We start from the raw sequence: 21,533 nt of genomic DNA, 5'->3' as shown, positions 1-21,533 counted from the left end.
AGCACGGATAGCCCTGGCTTGGCCAGGCCTAATACAGACAGAGGCCGTAGTGGACTGGCAACATCTCTTCAATTTGTGCCCCACAGACAAACCTACAGTCCAGTTTGCAGAATCTCTCTACCTCTTCTATAGGCTTTTCTACACTCGTCCCCTACTTCTTCTGCCTCCAGCTCTACCTCAGTTATTAGCGTGGTTATTTACACTTTCTTCATCTTTCTTTTTCTTGTCTGTCTGTGAAGTCACTACCCTCACCCAGTAGCATCCGCTGCAGTTCCTTCCGCTCCTGCTCCTCCCGCTCACGTGACAGCTGAGAGCTGGTTTTCTTATTCTGCAACATGTTCTCGATGTTCTTTCCCATCTCCTCAAAGTCACTGTCTTCAGCTGAGCTGCTATCTGTGTCAGTTGATAAGATTTCAGTTGATGACAAAACCCTAAAAAGAAAAAACAATGTTAAGAAGAGGGAAACATAAACGTGTAGAAACAACTGAAGAAATACAGTTTTAGTTTAGGCAAGAGTAGGAAATTGAGAAATCAACCTTAAAAAAGAAATATTCAAAATCCACTAAGACATGGGACCCTGAACAGAGAAGCTCTACGAAGTTTTCCCAGAAATTTAGTCACAAGGGAAGTTCAAAATATGAAATAGTACTGCAACTCTTTCACAATTCCTGGAAAAAGCCTGAGAAACAAATCAGTACATTGGTCATTTTAAATAGAGCATTACCATCCTCTAACCACTAAGCCTACTGTTGCCCATCACCACTGTAAATGGCTGCCAGGCCCAAGTAGGCCACAAAAGTTGCCATGGAACCTAGCAGTTCTTGCCATTCAAAACCTTTGCCAAGCTGCTTTGAAGGGAGTAGGTACTCTAACAGTATTATGAATAGACACCACCCTGAAATCTCAGATACCTGACCACTAGTCACTTTATTAGGTGACCTTCTCTTCACTATAAAATGTCTGGGACCCCTCCCCTTTCCAGCCTGGATTTTCTACAGCACTAAAACAACACACTTGTTCTGCAGGTCAAAGATGCGCTGACATTCCTCTTTGTAACGCTCTTGATGCTCAGCGACAGAAAACCTTGATCCACGGGCAAATTTACTCATGGGCCCCTCTCCAGAGCGGGCCTGTTCTGTTGACATTGTGCGTACTACATCGATCACTTCCCAGCGGGACAACTTTTTAATCTACAAGAGACACACACAAATCATTCAGGGATCTCAAAGGACAAACCAGGGTACACGGTTAGAGAGTTAGACCAAAAAAAAAAAAAAACACCAAAAAAACAAAAAACACAACAATGAAATCACCCAAAGCAGGTTAAACAGATAGCTTTGGGAAAGCTAACTCCTGAAAAAGTATCTAAGATCCAGTTTACCACAACCTACCCTACAAAATTCTCCAGATTATTTCCTAACATCTGCCTCCAAGCTTTTCCCTCTCTATACAAAGCCCCTAGGAGCCTGTAAGTCTTTCTCTTCCACACCCACCTCTTCCTCAGGCACGCCAAATTTACGTAGAAGTTGCTTGGCATTTTTCAGTGACAGGCGACGGAGGTCTGCATCTGTTCCTGTCACTGTCTTCTTCACTGGCTGAGGCTCCTTATCATCCTACCTCAGAAACAAAACAAGAGAGAATACTAGTAAAACTCTTTATAGTAGGCATTTAAGTCATCCTGTCAACATTTTAATGGCTTTCCAGATCCTCACCGATTCATCTCCATTCCTTAACCTCTATTTCTTCCTCCCTTGATTTTTAACCTCTAGAAATTCAGACAGTCTCACCTTCTGCTGTGTTGGTTTGTTTGGAATCTTCACATAGGAGAATCCTTCACCACACCCTGTGGGATCTGCCACCCCAGTCACCTCCAGGAGACACTTGCCCTTCATGGCAGCAATGAAGGCCCTTGTGGTGTTCCAAGGAGCAGTGCGAACCTGAGGTACAGAAAAAGATTCAAAGGGTGGTGGGAAACATTTGCTCTATGTCTAGCCATACTTAGAAGGTGGGGATAATTACAATAACGTACAATTTGATGCTTCCTTAAACTGCCCACAGAGATCAATAGTTACATAAAGCTGCCCAGTACTCAGCCTGCTGTTCTTTCCTATGGTACTTAAATCATGATAATAAATAGAGGCCAAGATCTCAGTCAGTATAAGTAGGAATATGTTGAACAGTGGTACCTTCAGCCCCATATCCCTTGGGTTTGACTGAGAGTTCTCAAAGACAGTGTTCCCCCCACCCTCACGATGCTCAAAGAGTTAAGTTAGATTGATGACCAAATCTGATTGTCCAATTGCTCAAACGCCTTCTTCAGAATGACTCTCACAATTAGATGATAAGCATGCTTTACAAAAGCACTGGCCCCAATCCCAGTAGCAATAAATTAAAGTGCATTCTACCTCTGCCACTGGTTTGGTCAAAAAGGCCGTCCTCTCCTGGGACCCTGAATAGTGTTCATCGACCCCATTAAATAATCAGGCAGTTAAGACAAGGGGAATGTGCTTGTCCAAATAGACCAGTCAAGAGTATAAATTATTAGCTAGAAAGAGACCAATTCTCTACTCGAAATTCAATCTTGAAGGCCATTCAACAGAATCTTTAATTTTGGAAATTCTTAGACATACACTCATTGTTAACTCCAACCTCAAAATAATAGTACAACAATGCTTCTTTAGTCACTCTGCCTGACCTCACTGACAATCATTCACTCATTTAACAAATATTTATGGAATACCTACCACATGTCAAGCACTACTTTCTCAAGGACCTCATATTAGTGAGGGAGAGACAAATAAACCAACAAATTCAATACTGCATGATCAGTGCCATGATAGGAAAGTAAAAAGTGCTGTATGTACACAAAGAAGGAATGGATGGTGATCCAATCTGAATGAAGGGTGGGAGTGAGGGCCAGAGTTGGGGAAAGCTTCCAGGAGAATATATATAACTTGTAGATGAAGGTCAGATGACAGAGGAGTGGAGAGAAAACATTCTAGGCAGAAGGAAGAGCAGTTGCAAAATCCCAGAAGACAGCAGAAAGAAATTAAGGGAACTGAAAGAACTTCAGTATGTTTGGAGCTTAGAGTATAAGATGGGCAGTTACAGATGAGAGGAGGTGAGAGTTGTATTACAATACAAGACCAAAATCATGTAAAGCCTTATGAATCATGTTAAGGATTTCTTCCTAAAAGAAATGAGGACCCAAAGGAAGTCTTTGGGCAAGAGAGTGATATGACCAAATTTTTGTTTTAAAAGATCATTTAATTTTTTGATAAATGGTACTAGAATAACTGGACATTCATATGCAAAGAAAAATGAACCTTAGGGCTTCCCTGGTGGCGCAGTGGTTGAAAGTCTGCCTGCTAATGCAGGGGACACGGGTTCGTGCCCCGGTCTGGAAAGATCCCACATGCCGTGGAGCGGCTAGGCCCGTGAGCCATGGCTGCTGGGCCTGTGCGTCTGGAGCCTGTGCTCCGCAACGGGAGAGGCCACAACAGTGAGAGGCCTGTGTACCACAAAATAAAAAAAAAAAGAACCTTAACCTACACCTTGCACCCTAAACAAGAATTAACTCAAAATGGATCTAACCATAAGATCTAAAACAATAAAACCTTTAGAAGAAAATATAAGAAAAAAACTTTGCAACCCTGAGTTAGATTAAAATATCTTACATATAACACCAAAACCACAAGCAACAAAGGAGAAGATTTACAAGTTAGACTTCAGCTCTTCATAAGACACTGCTAAGACAATTAAAACACAAGCCTCAGATTGGGAGAAAAATCTTTGTAAATCACATACCTGATAAGGAACTCGGACCTAGAATACATAAAGAACTCTCAAAACTTTAGAAGAAAACAAACAACTAATTAAAAATAAAAATGGGCAAAAGAGATACAGACCCTCAACCAAAGAAGATAACTGGATGATAAATAAGCACATAGAAAGATGCTCAACATCTTTAGCTATCAGGGAAATGCAAATTAAAACTGCAATGACAGACCACTTCACACCCACTATAGGAGGGCAATAATAATAAGAGTAATAATAATAAATAGAAAATAACAAGTGTTGATAAGGATGTTGGAAAACTGGAACCCTCATACACTGCTAGTAGGAATGTAGATGGTGCAGCCACTGTGGAAAAGTCTGGCAGTTCCTCCAAAGGTAAAACAGAGTTACCACACAACCCAGCAATTTCACTTCTAGGTATTTACCCCCCCCCAAAAAATGTATGTCCATATAAAGATTTATACATGGATATTTAAAGCAGCTTTATTCATAATAGCCAAAAACTGGGAACAACCAAAATGCCCTTTGACAGATGATTAAACAAACTGTGGCACATCCATACTGTAGTATACTACGCAGCAATAAAAGGAACAAACTATTAATACACACAACCACCTGGATGAATCTCAACATAATTACAGCGAAGAACAGACAAGAAAAAATTTATACTTTCAACAAATGGTGCTGGGAAAATAGAACACCCACATACAAAAAAACGAACATGGACCTTTACTTTACGCCATATACAACAATTAACTCAAAATGGGACAAACACTGAAGTGTAAGAACTAACAATGTAAAACTCTTAGAAGAAAAGACAGGGGAAAAGCTTCCCGACACTGGATTTGGCAATGATCTCCTGGATATGGAACCAAAAGCACAAGTGACAAAAGTAAAATTAGGTAAACTGGACTACATCAAAATTTAAAATTTCTCAGCAACAAAGGACACAACCGAGCGGAAGGCAACCTATGGAGTGGGAGAAAATATTTGCATAACATATATCTGAAAAGAGGTTAATACCCAGAATATATAAACTCCTGCAACTCAACCGCAAAAAGCAAACACCACAATTCAAAAATGGGCAAAAGGGGCTTCCCTGGTGGCGCAGTGGTTGAGAGTCCGCCTGCCGATGCAGGGGACATGGGTTTGTGCCCCAATCCGGGAAGATCCCACATGCCGCAGAGCGGCTAGGCCCGTGAGCCATGGCCGCTGAGCCTGCACGTCTGGAGCCTGTGCTCCGCAATGGGGAGAGGCCACAACAGTGAGAGGCCCTCATACCGCCAAAAACACAAACAAACAAAAAATGGGCAAAGGGCTTGAACAGACATTTCTCAAAATAAGGCATACAAACGGCCAACAAGCACATGAAAAGACACTAATCATCAACGAAATGCAAATCAAAACCACACTAAGATACCACCTCACACCCACTGACACAGCTACTTATCAAAAAAATAAATAAATGCTGACGAAAAGAGTGGAGATGTTGGAACTCTTATACACCATTGATAGGAATGTAAAACAGTGCAGATGCTTTGAAAAACATTATGGAGGTTCCTGAAAAAACTACTGATAAAAATAGAATTACCATATGATCCAATAATTCCATTTCTGGGTATATATGCAAAAGAATTGAAAGTAAGGTCTTGAAGAGATACCTGCACACCCATGTTCATAGCAGCACTATTCACAACAGCTAAGAGGTGGAAACAATGCAAATGTCCATCAATGGATGAATGGATAATCAAAATAATATTCCATGGTATATGTGTATGTGTGTATATATATCACAGAATATTATTCAGCCTTAAAAAGGAAGGACGGGCTTCCCTGGTGGCGCAGTGGTTAAGGATCTGCCTGCCAATGCAGGGGACACGGGTTCGAGCCCTGGTCCGGGAAGATCCCACATGCCATGGAGCAACTAAGCCCGTGCACCACAACTACTGAGCCTGCGCTCTAGAGCCCATGCGCCACAACTACTGAAGCCCGTGTGCCTAGATCCCGTGCTCCGCAACAAAAGAAGCCACTGCAATGAGAAGCCCGCTCTCCGCAACAAAGAGTAGCCCCCGCTCGCCACAACTAGAGAAAGCCCGCGTGCAGCAACAAAGACCCAACACAGCCTAAGATAATAAAAAACAAAACAAAAACTCTCTTAAAAAAAAAAAAAAAAAAAAAAAAAAGGAAGGAAATTCTGACACATGTTACAACCTGAATGAACCTTAAGAATATTATCCCAGATGAAATAAATCAGTGATATAAAAACAAATACTGAGGCAGAGGAGAAGATGGTGGAAGAGTAAGACGCGGAGATCACCTTCCTCCCCACAGATACACCAGAAATACATCTACACGTGGAGCAACTCCTACACAACACCTACTGAATGCTGGCAGAAGACCTCAGACCTCGCAGAAGGCAAGAAACTCCCCCACATACCTGGGTAGGGCAAAAGAAAAAACAGAGACAAAAGAATAGGGACGGGACCTGCACCAGTAGGAGGGAGCTGTGAAGGAGGAAACGTTTCCACATACTAGGAAGCCCCTTCGTGGGCGGAGACTGCGGGTGGCGGAGGGGGGAGCTTCAGAGCTGTGGAGGAGAGCACAGCAACAGGGGTGCGGAGGGCAAAGCGGGGAGATTCCCGCACAGAGGATAGCCCCAGAGGCTTCTCTGCTCACCCTCCGGGGTGGGCGGGGCTGCGAGCTGAGGCTCGGGCTTTGCTCAGAGTGCAGGGAGAGGACTGGGGTTGGCAGCGTGAACACAGCCTGAAGGGGTTAGTGCACCACGGCTAGCCGGGAGAGAGACAAGAGACTTTTTCTTCCCTCTTTGTTTCCCGGTGTGCGCGGAGAGGGGTTTAAGAGCGCTGCTTAAAGGAACTCCAGAGACGGGTGCGAGCCGCGGGTAAAAACGCGGACCCCAGAGACGGGCGTGAGCCGCGGCTAAAAGCGCGGACTCCAGGGACGGGCGGGAGATGCTAAGGCTGCTGCTGCCGCCACCAAGGGGCCTGTGTGCGAGCACAGGTCACTATCCACACCGCTCTTCCGGGGAGCCTGTGCAGCCCGCCACTGCCAGGTTCCCGGGATCCAGGGACAACTTCCCCGGGAGAACGCACAGCGGGCCTCAGGCTGGTGCAACGTCACGTAGGCCTCTGCTGCCGCAGGCTCGCCCCGCACTCCGTGCCCCTCCCTCCCACCGGTCTGAGTGAGCCAGAGCCCCCGAATCAGCGGCTCCTTTAACCCCGTCCTGTCTGAGCAAAAAACAGACGCCCTCCACCGACCTACATGTAGAGGCGGGGCCAAATCCAAAGCTGAGCCCCTGGGAGCTGTGAGAACAAGGAAGAGAAAGGGAAATCTCTCCCAGCAGCCTCAGAAGCAGCAGATTAAAGCTCCACAATCAACTTGATGTACCCTGCATCTGTGGAATACATGAATAGACAACAAATCATCCCAAATTGAGGAGGTGGACTTCGAGAGCAAGATTTATGATTTTTCCCCCTTTTTCTCTTTTTGTGTGTATGTTTCTGTGTGAGAATTTATCTGTATAGCTTTGCTTCCACCACTTGTCCTAGGGTTCTATCCATCTTTTAAAAATTTTTCTTAATAATTAATTTTAATAACTTTAAACCTTACCTTCTTTCTTTCTTTCGTTCGTTCATTCTTTCCTTCCTTCCTTCCCTCCTTTAGACAACAAATCATCCCAAATCGAGGAGGTGGACCTTGAGAGCAAGATTTATGATTTTTTCCCCGTTTTCTCTTTTTGTGAGTGTGTATGTGTATGCTTCTCTGTGAGAATTTATCTGTATAGCTTTGCTTCCACCACTTGTCCTAGGGTTCTATCCGTCCGTTTTTAAAAATTTTTTCTTAATAATTAATTTTAGTAACTTTATTATACCTTACCTTCTTCCTTTCGTTCGTTCTTTTTCTTTCCTTCCCTCCTTTAGACAACGAATCATCCCATATCGAGGAGGTGGACCTTGAGAGCAAGATTTATGATTTTTTCCCCTTTTTCTCTTTTTGTGAGTGTGTATGTGTATGCTTCTCTGTGAGAATTTACCTGTATAGCTTTGCTTCCACCACTTGTCCTAGGGTTCTATCCGTCCGTGTTTTTTTTAAATTTTTTTTCTTAATAATTAATTTTAGTAACTTTATTATACCTTACCTTCTTTTTCTCGTTCGTTCTTTCCTTCCTTCCTTCCTTCCTTCCTTCCCTCCTTTAGACAACGAATCATCCCAAATCGAGGAGGTGGACCTTGAGAGCAAGATTTATGATTTTTTACCCTTCACCTCTTTTTGGGAGGGTGTATGTGTATGCTTCTGTGTAAGATTTTGTCTGTATACCTTTGCTTCCACCATTTGTCCTAAGGTTCTATCCATCCCTTTTTTTTTTCCCTAAATAATTATTTTTTAATTTAATAACTTTACTATACTTTATTTTACTGTATCTTCTTGCTTTCTTTTTTCCTTCCTTCCCTCCTTCCTTCCGTCCTTCCTCCCTCCCTCCTTTCTTTCCCTCTTTCCTTTCTTTCTTCCTTCCTTCTCTCCCTCCCTCCCTCCCTCCTTCCTTTCTTTCTTCCTACCTCTACTAATTCTCTCTCTACTTTTTCTCCCTTTTACTCTAAGCCATACGGGTGAAAGGCTCTTGGTGCTGCAACCAGGAGTCAGTGCTGTGCCTCCCAGGTGGGAGAGCCAACTTCACAACACTGGTCAACAAGAGACCTCCCAGCTCCACATAATATCAAACAGTAAAAATCTCCCAGAGATCTCCATCTCAACACTAGCACCCAGCTTCACTCAACGACCAGCAAGCTACAGTGCTGGACAACCTACGCCAAACAACTAGCAAAACAGGAACACAACACAACCCATTAGCAGAGAGGCTGCCTAAAATCATAATAAGTCCACAGACACCCCAAAACACACCACCAGACGTGGACCTGCCCACTAGAGAGACAAGATCCAGCCTCATCCACCAGAACACAGGCACTAGTCCCCTCCACCAGGAAGCCTACACAACCCACTGAACCAACCTTAGCCACTGGAAACAGTCATCAAAAACAACGGGAACTACGAACCTGCAGCCTGCAAAAAGGAGACCCCAAACACAGTAAGATAAGCAAAATGAGAAGACAGAAAAACACACAGCAGATGAAGGAGCAAGATAAAAACCCACCAGACCTAACAAATGAAGAGGAAATAGGCACTCTACCTGAAAAAGAATTCAGAATAATGATATTAAAGATGATCCAAAATCTTGGAAATAGAATGGACAAAATGCAAGAAACATTTAACAAGGACCTAGAAGAACTGAAGATGAAACAAACAATGATGAAGAACACAATAAATGAAATGAAAAATACTCTAGATGGGATCAATAGCAGAATAACTGAGGCAGAAGAATGGATAAGTGACCTGGAAGATAAAATAGTGGAAATAACTACTGCAGAGCAGAGTAAAGAAAAAAGAATGAAAAGAACTGAGGACAGTCTCAGAGACCTCTGGGACAGCATTAAACGCAGCAACATCCGAATTATAGGGGTGCCAGAAGAAGAGAAAAAGAAAGGGACTGAGAAAATATTTGAAGAGATTAGTTGAAAACTTCCCTAATATGGAAAAGGAAACAGTCCAGGAAGCACAGACAGTCCCATACAGGATAAATCCAAGGAGAAATACACCAAGACACATATTAATCAAACTGTCAAAAATGAAATTCAAAGGAAGCATATTAAAAGCAGCAAGGGAAAAACAACAAATAACACACAAGGGAAACTCTGCAAGCCAGAAGGGAGTGGCAGGACATACTGAAAGTGATGAAGGAGAAAAATCTGCAACCAAGATTACTCTACCCAGCAAGGATCTCATTCAGATTTGATGGAGAAATTAAAACCTTTACAGACAAGCAAAAGCTGTGGGAGTTCAGAACCACCAAACCAGCTTTACAAGAAATGCTAAAGGAACTACTCTAGGCAAGAAACACAAGAGAAGGAAAAGACCTATAATAACGAACCCAAAACAATTTAGAAAATGGGAATAGGAACATACATATCGATAATTACCTTAAATGTAAATGGACTACATGCTCCCACCAAAAGACACAGATTGGCTGAATGGATACAAAAACAAGACCCATATATATACTGTCTACAAGAGACCCACTTCAGACCTAGAGACACATACCGACTGATAGTAAAGGGATGGAAAAAGATATTCCATGCAAATGGAAACCAAAAGAAAGCTGGAGTAGCAATTTTCATATCAGACAAAATAGACTTTAAAATAAGGACTATTACAAGAGACAAAGAAGGACACTACATAATGATCAAGGGATCGATCCAAGAAGATATAACAATTGTAAATATTTATGCACCCAACATAGGAGCACCTCAATACATAAGGCAAATACTAAGAGCTAGAAAAGGGGAAATCGACAGTAACACATTCATACTAGGGGACTTTAACACCCCACTTTCACCAATGGACAGATCATCCAAAATGAAAATAAATAAGGAAACACAAGCTTTAAATGATACATTAAACAAGATGGACTTAATTGATATTTATAGGACACTCCATCCAAAAACAACAGAATACACATTCTTCTCAAGTGCTCATGGAACATTCTCCAGGATACATCATATCTTGGGTCACAAATCAAGCCTTGGTAAATTTAAGAAAATTGAAATTGTATCAAGTATCTTTTCCGACCACAACGCCATGAGACTAGATATCAATTACAGGAAAAGATCTGTAAAAAATACTAACACATGGAGGCTAAACAATACACTACTTTATAACGAAGTGATCACTGAAGAAATCAAAGAGGAAATAAAAAAAATACCTAGAAACAAATGACAATGGAGACACAACGACCCCAAACCCATGGGATGCAGCAAAAGCAGTTCTAAGAGGGAAGTTTATAGCAATACAAGCCCACCTGAAGAAACAGGAAACATCTCAAATAAACAACCTAACCTTGCACCTCAAGCAATTAGAGAAAGAAGAACAAAAATACCCCAAAGTTAGCAGAAGGAAAGAAATCATAAAAATCAGATCAGAAATAAATGAAAAAGAAATGAAGGAAACGATAACAGAGATCAATAAAACTAAAAGCTGGTTCTTTGAGAAGATAAACAAAATAGATAAACCATTAGCAAGACTCATCAAGAAAAAAAGGCAGAAGACTCAAATCAATAGAATTAGAAATGAAAAAGGAGAAGTAACAACTGACACTGCAGAAACAAAAAAGATGAGAGATTACTACAAGCAACTCTATGCCAAAAAAATGGACAACCTGGAAGAAATGGACAAATTCTTAGAAATGCACAACCTGCCAAGACTGAATCAGGAAGAAATAGAAAATATCAACAGACCAATCACAAGCACTGAAATTGAAACTGTGATTAAAAATCTTCCAACAAACAAAAGCCCAGGACCAGATGGCTTCACAGGCGAATTCTGTCAAACATTTAGAGAAGAGCTAACACCTATCCTTCTCAAACTCTTCCAAAATATAGCAGAGGGAGGAACACTCTCGAATTCCTTCTACAAGGCCACCATCACCTTGATACCAAAACCAGACAAGGATGTCACAAAGAAAGAAAACTACAGGCCAATATCACCGATGAACATAGATGCAAAAATCCTCAACAAAATACTAGCAAACAGAATCCAACAGCACATTAAAAGGATCATACACCATGATCAAGTGGGGTTTATTCCAAGAAAGCAAGGATTCTTCAATATACGCAAATCTATCAATGTGATAAACGATATTAACAAATTGAAGGAGAAAAACCACATGATCACCTCAATAGATGCAGAGAAAGCTTCTGACAAAATTCAACACCCATTTATGATAAAAACCCTGCAGAAAAGTAGGCGTAGAGGGAACATTCCTCAACATAATAAAGGCCATATATGACAAGCCCACAGCCAACATCATCCTCAATGGTGAAAAACTGAAAGCATTTCCACTAAGATCAGGAACAAGACAAGGTTGCCCATTCTCACCACTCTTATTAAACATAGTTTTGGAAGTTTTAGCCACAGCAATCAGAGAAGAAAAGGAAATAAAAGGAATCCAAATCGGAAAAGAAAAAGTAAAGCTCACTGTTTGCAGGTGACATGATACTATACTTAGGAAATCCTAAAGATGCTTCCAGAAAACTACTAGGGCTAATCAATGAATTTGGTAAAGTAGCAGCATACAAAATTAATGCACAGAAAACTCTGGCATTCCTATACACTAATGATGAAAAATCTGAAAGTGAAATCAAGAAAACACTCCCATTTACCACTGCAACCAAAAGAATAAAATATCTAGGAATAAACCTACCTAAAGAGACAAAACACCTGTATGCAGAAAATTGTAAGACGCTGATGAAAGAAATAAAAGATGATACAAATAGATGGAGAGATATACCATGTTCTTGGATGGGAAGAATCAACATTGTGAAAATGACTCTACTACCCAAAGCAATCTACAGATTCAATGCAATCCCTATCAAAGTACCACTGGCATTTTTCACAGAACTAGAACAAAAAATTTCAATGTGTATGGAAACAGGAAAGACCCTGAATAGCCAAAGCAATCTTGAGAACGAAAAACGGAGCTGGAGGAATCAGGCTCCCTGACTTCAGACTATGCTACAAAGCTACAGTAATCAAGACAGTATGGTACTGGCACAGAAACAGAAAGATAGATCAATGGAACAGGATAGAAAGCCCAGAGATAAACCCATGCACATATGGTTACCTTATCTTTGATAAAGGAGGCAGGAATGTACAGTGGAGAAAGGACAGCCTCTTCAATAAGTGGTGCTGGGAAAACTGGACAGCTACATGTGAAAGTATGAGATGAGACCACTCCCTAACACCATACACAAAAATAAGCTCAAAATGGATTAAAGACCTAAATGTAAGGCCAGAAACTATCAAACTCTTAGAGGAAAACATAGGCAGAACACTCTGTGACATAAATCGCAGCAAGATCCTTTTGGACCCACCTCCTAGAGAAAGGGAAATAAAAACAAAAATAAACAAATTGGACCTAATGAAACTTCAAAGCTTTTACACAGCAAAGGAAACCATAAACAAGACCAAAAGACAACCCTCAGAATGGGAGAAAATATTTGCAAATGAAGCAACTGACAAAGGATTAATCTCCAAAATTTACAAGCAGCTCATGCAGCTCAATAACAAAAAAACACCCCAATCCAAAAATGGGCAGAAGACCTAAATAGACATTTCTCCAAAGAAGACATACAGACTGCCAACAAACACATGAAAGAATGCTCAACATCATTAATCATTAGAGAAATGCAAATCAAAACTACAATGAGATATCATCTCACACCAGTCAGAATGGCCATCATCAAAAAGTCTAGAAACAATAAATGCTGGAGAGGGTGTGGACAAAAGGGAACACTCTTGCACTGCTGGTGGGAATGTGAATTGATTCAGCCACTATGGAGAACAGTATGGAGGTTCCTTAAAAAACTACAAATAGAACTACCATATGACCCAGCAATCCCACTACTGGGCATATACCCTGAGAAAACCATAATTCAAAAAGAGTCATGTATCAAAATGTTCACTGCAGCTCTATTTACAATAGCCAGGACATGGAAGCACCCTAAGTGTCCATCGACAGATGAATGGATAAAGAAGAAGTGGCACATACATACAATGGAATATTACTCAGCCCTACAAAGAAACGAAATTGAGCTATTTGTAATGAGGTGGATAGACCCAGAGTCTGTCATACAGAGTGAAGTAAGTCAGAGAGAGAAAGACAAATCCCGTATGCTAACACATATATATGGAAGTTAAGAAAAAAAAATGTCACAAAGAACCTACGGGTAAGACAGGAATAAAGACACAGACCTACTGGAGAACGGACTTGAGGATATGGGGAGGGGGAAGGGTGAGCTGTGACAGGGCGAGAGAGAGGCATGGACATACATACGCTAACAAACGTAAGGTAGATAGCTGGTGGGAAGCAGCCGCATGGCACAGGGAGATTGGCTCGGTGCTTTGTGACCACCTGGAGGGGTAGGATAGGAAGGGTGCGAGGGAGGGAGACGTAAGAGGGAGGAGATATGGGAACATATGTATGTGTATAGCTGATTCACTTTGTTATAAAGCAGAAACTAGCACACCATTGTAAAGCAATTATACCCCAATAAAGATGTTAAAAAAAAAAAATACTGTATGATTCCACTTAGGTGAAGCACCTAAAGTAGTAAAATTCATAGGGAATTCATAGGGACAGAAAGTAAAATGGTGGTTGCCAGGGGCTGAGGGAGGGAAAAACGGTGAATTACTGTTTAATGGGTAATAGTTTCAGTTTTACAAGATGAAAAGAGTTCTGGAGATTGGTTGTATAACAATGTGAATGTACTTAACACTACTGAATACACACTTAAAGATTAAGATGGTAAATTTTGTGTTACATGTATTAAAAAAAAAGAGTACAGGTAACTGTACGATTCCATTTACCTAAAATTCTAAAAAGTGCAAACTCATCTATAGTGACAGGAAGCACATCAGTGGTTGTCAAGGAGGGACAGGGAGGGTAGAGAGAAGGGAGGAGAATGGAGAAAGGGATTTCAAAGAGGCACGAAGAAACTTGTGGGGGTGACAGATACACTCATTATCTTGTCACGACAATTTCACAGGTATAAACATACAACGAAATGTACCAAATAGTACACTTTAAATATGTGCCGTTTATTGTATGTCAATCATCTCAATAAAGCTGTTTTTTTTTTAGAAAAAAGGATAAATGGGATGTACCAATAAAGATTAAAGCCGTACCTCATCATCAATCTTCATCTGGAAATCTTCCTCATTTTCCTCTTCTGGAGCAAAAAAGGACTTCTCACCATAGCCAGCATCCTGGAAGAGGACAAATCCATGCATAAGACAAAGCACAAGTTTCACTGAATACCAAGTACAGAACACCAAAGCCCATTTTGCATAGAGAATGGATTCTGTAAAGTCTTAGGCGTACCTATCACCATTCTACATCCTTAGGCTAATACATGTGGATAGTTAAGGCCCGTTAGGAAGCGGAATAGAGATGCTTATTAACTCAGTGGGACAGAGTTGTGCTATCTCACCCCAGCTAGACCTTTCCTATTTTGGCCTGAGAAGGACATTATGCTTCTCTAAACCACATGTCCAGCACCATCATCATCTCTGCCCACCTGGAAGGCTATGGAAAACAACTAAGAAGTACTTTTCCTGCTAACACACCTGTCTTACAAAGAACAGAGATTAAAACCACCACCCAAATGAATGAGCAACCGTTTTCAAAGCAAAACAATATGCCCTAAGTCCCTCACTAAGCCTTCCCACTGGTATGTAGCTACAATGCAGTTTACCCCAGAACTGATGTACACAGAGTACATCATACAGTTTGACTTTATAAATAGTTGGTAATAATCTAGTAACCATCATTTGTAAGCCAGTGAGAAAAGTCTTCACCCTCATCTCTCTGAAAAAAACCCATAGGCATAAGTAGTGCCTAAGAGGAAGGTGTTCACCTTCAGCCGCTGCTCTGCTGCTATCATGCTATAATAAGCGCAGCACTGCTCTGGAGACACCATAGCCCTGATCTCCTCCTCAGTTGGTAAACGAAAATCAGACTTCAGCACCCACCAGTTTGAGTCCATGCCTAGAAAAGATAGAGAAAATGAGACCATTCTGAATTCCAAAGGCCCTTTCATTGACAGCAACAGGGATAGCAAAACAAGACTGAACTAGGCAGTGTCCCAGGAGGTATCAGGCCTAGCCACAGTTAGCCTGACTGTCCGGCAAAGAAAAGCCCTGCTGCTAGATTTCCTATATCTCATGTAAGACATCCAACAATCACACTGAATTTCCTGACAGGCAAGATTAAATAGCAAAAAAAAAAAAAAAAAAAAAAAAATTAAATAGTAATCAGAGCCTCCATAATTAGAAGATTTGCTACCTCCTTTTGATGACTTTATTATTTTTTTCTACTTTATTAACTGTATGTTTATCCTTTTAACTGGAAGCCGTAATTCCTTTCTTGGAGAGAGGCAGAGAGGACATATAATCAGTCACAACTGATGACCTGTGCGTTTGAAGTCAGCGCAGAGCTTTAGCCTCTTCCGGATGCTGCTTTCTGAATGGGAAGGAAAGGCTTTTTTTATATCTTCCATTCGGATCCGCCGTGGCCGATCTTTACTCTTCCAGAACAGGCGGTAAATAAAAACCTGCCCAACAAACCGAATTTTTTTTATTTGGCAAAGTAAGGATAAAAGTCCTCCCCAGGGCCCCTTCCCCTGCTAAAGCCCTATGTGTTTTGATCTTTCCTGGTGTGCCCCCAAGTCCACATATCCTTTTATGTACACCCAGAGCCCCTCCCTATCCTCTCATTCTTACCTGGAGAAAGTCTCGAATATGTGTATTGGCCCTTTTGGAGTTGGGCCCAGGAACTTCAAACAAGGGGCACTGCTGTCCAACCACAAAAATATCCACTAATTCCCGAATATAGTAACCTTGTCTTGTGCGAATAATAAGGAAATCACTTTCTGGCATCTTATGAAGATAAATTGGAGCACGAAAAAGATTGTTCTCAAATGCCTAACAAAAACAAAAACACAAAAGTTATATACAGAGAAACCCTGGAAATTTAGTAAACTAATGAGAAAGGAAAATCAAGCTTGTTTGCTCTCTATCCCCATTATGCCATCTAAGGTCTATCGAATAACGTAAACAAATTATAACATGGAGTATCAAATGGGATTAGACAGATAATTTTTTACCCACTGGCTACCTTTAAGAGTCAGTAGTAGGGAACTACAGGATTTGGATTCAGATGACACTGGCTCTGCTACTCACTGTATGATGTCAGATAAATTACTTAATATCTATGAGCTTAATTTTCCTCATCTCCAAAATGGAGATATTTAAAACGCCTATACCTCACACGATTGCTATAAAGATTATATATGAAAATCACTTTATAAACTAACAAGTACCATACTATTACCCTAGACCTAGCATAGCCCTTGACATAATATGTGAGATCAAAACATTTGTTAAGTAAATTAATAAAAAAATAAAACAACAAAAACAACTAATGAATTAGAAAGTGTGCTAGAAAAGACAGACTAAACATGCAGGACAGAAACATTTGAGCTTGTTTAAGCAGCAGCCAGATGAGGATCAACTATTACAAGAAGCTGTGATTCTAAGGAAAGACTTTTCAAAAAAATCAGAAAAGTAGAAAGAGGGAAGATCTTCAATAGATAGGTGTGGAAAGAAAATTCTAAATGTGAAAAAGAGTTACAGGGGAAGGTAAAAAAGGATCTCTCTGACAGACTACAAAAGTAGCCACAAAAGAAGGGGATGGACTGGTAGAAAATCTCAACAGAAAGTTACAGGGGTAGGAACTCCAGGAACAGTATGAAGGTGACACTCAAAATATGGTGGGAAATGGATTACAGATGTAAAGGATAAAAAAACAATGTGCTTTGTAGATGCTTTAAGAGAATAAGCAATAGAAACAATGGAATAAAGTAGGTACAAGAGCAGGTAAAATGGTTAAGATTGCCAAGAGAAATGAAGTGGGGCGGGAGTGGGGGGGAAACAAGGTAGAAGAGTGCTAAAGATTTCCTCACATCATTTGTGGACCTCTGTACATTGCCTTAACAAAATATGTAAAAGCTAGGTTACCAAAGAGCATCTCTATACCCATCAAAACAAAGAGGGGAAAAAACCATTTCACTACAGCTGGGGACTGTAAGTAGCACAGTTCAGGGTGGTTCAATACTCAAAATGACCACGACTAATATAATCAAAACATACCCATCTTACACATACAAATTAAACATTCATAAATTAACTACCGTAAATTCTTTTTAAGATTTTTTTAAAACGTGGACCATTTTTAAAGCCTTTGTTGAATTTGTTACAATATTGCTTCTGTTTTATGTTTTGGTTTTTTGGCCCCGAGGCATGTGGGATCTTAGCTCCCCAACCAGGTATCGAACCTGCACCCCCTGCATTGGAAGGTGAAGTCTTAACCACTGGACCACCAGGGAAGTCCCTATAGTAAATTATTAATCCCAGGTTGACTTCCCTATGACACCCAGATGTTTCTGGACTTCTTACCACTAGGTATTTTCAAAAAACTATTTCAAATTTAACTTACTGAATAACATAATAAGGAGCCAGTTTCAATAAAAAGATGCAAAAAATTTTTGTATTATAATCATTTTTAGTTTATATTGCTCTTTCCCATACTTAATGTATAAACAGTATCTCAATCAACTAGAATTGGTCCTTTTTGGGCTGACTAGCTCCTCATCTGTCAATTTCCTTAGGAAAGAGTTACAACAGGAAATAATTCCTCACCTGCAGTAATTGTCCAGGATGGAGTGAGCCTAGAAAAGGAGATGTATGGCAGTAAACAGTTTCTCCATATTTACAATCTGGGGCTCCGGGATCTTTTCCGGGTTTCTATAAGGAATGCAGCAGACCCAGTTACTATCCCAGAATATAATCAATAAGCCTACACAAAATATTCCATGAGCACAGCATTCTACTAATAGTACTACCTGCAAAATGGATATCATTCCTTTCTCCCAATAAATTTCTAGTATAAAATAAGAAAATACACGTTCACATATGATCACTGGATATTTAACTACAGCTATACTAACAACAAAGATTTTCTGAGCAGACTCACCCGCTTATAGTAGTTTTTAATCTTGGTTGCCATGCCAACCTGCATCATTAATGGTCCATTTTCCTCACTATATTCTGCAAGAATAAGATCTCCATCTTTGCCTGTGAGGTCCTGAGGTGTGCGCATGAAAAACATCTCTCCACCACCTGAAGCTTGCCTCTCTTGTTCTCTCATCTGCCGAGAACAAAGACAATACAGTACAGCTACTGACAGGACAATAATTACAGAGTGATGTTGTTCATTGAGACATCAAAAACTTTTACTTGCCTTCTTTTTTTTCCAATTTCATTGCAAAACTTTTCAAAAATAAAGTCAAAACTATGAACACCTATTATTCCACCACTTAGATGTAACTTTATATTTTGCCATATTTGTTTTACCTGTAACTATCTCTCAACAGATTTTGCTTAACCGTTTTTCAAAGTTGCAGTTATCATGGCACTTCACCGCATTTTCACATACATCTCCCAAGAATAAGGACATTTTCCTAAATAACCACAGTAACATTCTATCACATCCAAGAAAATAAATAATATCCTAGTATCATCTAATATCCAGTCCACCTCCCCCATTTGTACTCCAATGTCTTTTATAGCTGTTTTTTTCTAACCAAGATTCAATCATACCTTAGCCTTCTTTTTGATGTGCTTTAGCAAGGGCTGGACTGAGTGGGGACCTGGCTGAGATAGTGCCCCAAAAGAGTACTTCTTTAGAGGTGGGCGATGGAACTGCCGTAGTTTAATGGGCCCCATGTGGGTGGGAAAGAAGGGCTGCCGCAATTCCACAGCAGGAATTGAGTGCTAAGACAGAAATACAAAGGTTCACATTAAACTCCAGCCTAGGCAAGATTTACCCATATCCTCCATCATAAAAAAAGCAGTGGTTCCCATTCACCACAGAAAAAAATGCTACTTTTACCTGGATAATATTTCCTCCAAAGGTGCCTCGAAGACCCTGTTGCTTAGGGTAGTAATATTCATCATTGGAGAGATTCCATGGATCTTTCACTTCTGGCTGAGACATGTTCTAATGATAGATCATCAAACCTTAGTGAGACTACCCTTCTCCATTACCTTTCTTTGTTCTTCTAAATACGAAACCCCTTTCCCCTTCACAGACCTGCTGTGGTTCCTCCTTGATGACTCCCGTTTTCCCTAACAGAATTCGACTCTTCTTCAGAGATGATTCCTTCTTACTCTCCTTGGAGGGGGAGTTAGAAGTAGCCTCTTCCTTTTCATCTGGAATTTCTGAGGAAACAAAAGTCACCCTGGAGTTGTTATCCCTTAAGATTCACCTTTCCTAATGACACCTTTGCAATTCCTAACCAGATTTCTCATCCTTCTCCAGACCACTTCCAGTCCATAATCAACTCCAACCAAACTACACTCCTGACATCTCCAAGGTACTACTTTCCAACATTCCTATGAGTTTTCCCTAAACAATACACAAATACTAGAAACTGACAGCCACAACTTTGCTCTCTCAAACTGCTATCAAGAAGCTTCTAGCCTTGACCTTCCCAACCCTTCTGATTTGCTCCTGCCCCCGACATTAGCAGAGCAAGCTGTCAATTATGGAGGAGAAACACTGACCCAGCCAGTACCATACCCAAAATGAGGTTCTCATCATTGGGATCAAGTGTCAAAACAGGAGGCTCCAAGAGCCGGGGCATGGCCTGAGCATCCCAAATGATATTGTCCTCCCAGCGTCCATATACTAGTTCCTCATTGTCAATGGGAAAAATGGAGTACCAAGGTTTGTCATCATCCAGGGTTGCTGCAAAACCTAGTCAAAACACGAGAAAACAATAACAAACAAAACATTTATGCCCCCTTCAATTCTATCAAAGGGAAAAGGAGCAAATGCTACTAGTTACTCATGTGGCTACTGAAAAGGAACCTAGTGGATACAGTGTATTTTAAAAAATGTTGCAGACAAAAATGCTCACTGCAATGTTTTTCTATAATAGTCAAAATTTAAACAGCTAAGTGTTTAATAATGGACTGATTAAATAAATTATGGTAATAAATGATATGGTAAAATACGCTAACAATAAATGTAGTAAAATATGTTATATTTAAAATACAATAATTATTGGTGAATTATGAAAACATCCAAGTATGACTGCTATGTAACTAATAAAGTGTTTAGATAGAAAGAAGGAAAGAGGTTCAGCTCCAGGTCAGCCGGCAGTCGCATCCTTCCCATGACCTCCGCCCACAGCAGGGCACAGGCCTGAATAAGGAACTGGGCGTGCTCTGCAGAGATTCGCAGCCTCTGAGGGCAGCAAGAGGCAGAGGTGCAAATGCTGGTGAAGGAGACGGGAGGTGTGTACGTGTCTGTGCTCTGGAACCTCACAAACTTCGGCTTCCACACTCTTCCTCTGATTCCTCTTCCCGAATACCTTCTAAAGGTTCTTGCCGTGTGGATGAAAGGCGCTTGGTGCTGCAGCCAGGAGTCAGTGCTGTGCCTCTGAGGTGGGAGAGCCAACTTCAGGACATTGGTCAACAAGAGACCTCCCAGCTCCACATAATATCAAACGGCGAAAATCTCCCAGAGATCTCCATCTCAACACCAGCACCCAGTTTCACTCAACGACCAGCAAGCTACAGTGCTGGACATCCTATACCAAACAACTAGCAAGACAGGAACACAACCCCACCCATTAGCAGAGAGGCTGCCTAAAATCACAATAAGTCCACAGACACCCCAAAACACACCACCAGACTTGGACCTGCCCACCAGAAAGACAAGATCCAGCCTCATCCACCAGAACACAGGCACTAGTGCCCTCCACCAGGAAGCCTACACAACCCACTGAACCAACCTTAGCCATTGGGGACAGACACCAAAAACAACGGGAACTACAAACCTGCTGCCTGCAAACAGGAGACCCCAAACACAGTAAGATAAGCAAAATGAGAAGTCAGAAAAACACACAGCAGATGAAGGAGCAAGATAAAAACCCACCAGACCTAACAAATGAAGAGGAAACAGGCAGTCTACCTGAAAAAGA

At 41.0% G+C, this 21,533-nt stretch overlaps 1 protein-coding gene across 13 annotated transcripts in view; it reads right to left on the bottom strand.

Moving 5' to 3' along the window:
- TAF1 (TATA-box binding protein associated factor 1) overlaps positions 1–21,533 on the bottom strand; it is a 98,613-nt gene that overhangs the window by 62,991 nt on the left and 14,089 nt on the right. For all 13 annotated transcript variants that reach the window (XR_003796384.1, XR_003796383.1, XR_003796385.1 and 10 more), the window contains 14 exons: positions 20,126–20,302; positions 19,637–19,764; positions 19,436–19,543; positions 19,144–19,317; positions 18,518–18,691; positions 18,184–18,288; positions 16,207–16,407; positions 15,896–16,037; positions 15,342–15,472; positions 14,611–14,691; positions 1,788–1,937; positions 1,494–1,613; positions 1,015–1,190; positions 253–431 (listed from right to left, as the gene is read on the bottom strand). Coding sequence is in view for 10 of the 13 variants with exons in the window: in XM_029240661.1 (XP_029096494.1) it covers positions 253–431; positions 1,015–1,190; positions 1,494–1,613; positions 1,788–1,937; positions 14,611–14,691; positions 15,342–15,472; positions 15,896–16,037; positions 16,207–16,407; positions 18,184–18,288; positions 18,518–18,691; positions 19,144–19,317; positions 19,436–19,543; positions 19,637–19,764; positions 20,126–20,302 (2,046 nt within the window). In the remaining 3 variants the exon portion in view is untranslated. The remainder of the gene's footprint in view (positions 1–252; positions 432–1,014; positions 1,191–1,493; positions 1,614–1,787; positions 1,938–14,610; positions 14,692–15,341; positions 15,473–15,895; positions 16,038–16,206; positions 16,408–18,183; positions 18,289–18,517; positions 18,692–19,143; positions 19,318–19,435; positions 19,544–19,636; positions 19,765–20,125; positions 20,303–21,533) is intronic.

This window comes from Monodon monoceros, unplaced genomic scaffold (genome assembly GCF_005190385.1).
Source record: "Monodon monoceros isolate NGI ecotype Baffin Bay Population unplaced genomic scaffold, NGI_Narwhal_1 Super_Scaffold_22, whole genome shotgun sequence".
NCBI classification, from domain to species: domain Eukaryota; kingdom Metazoa; phylum Chordata; class Mammalia; order Artiodactyla; family Monodontidae; genus Monodon; species Monodon monoceros.
This window is presented reverse-complemented; position numbering and strand designations above follow the sequence as displayed.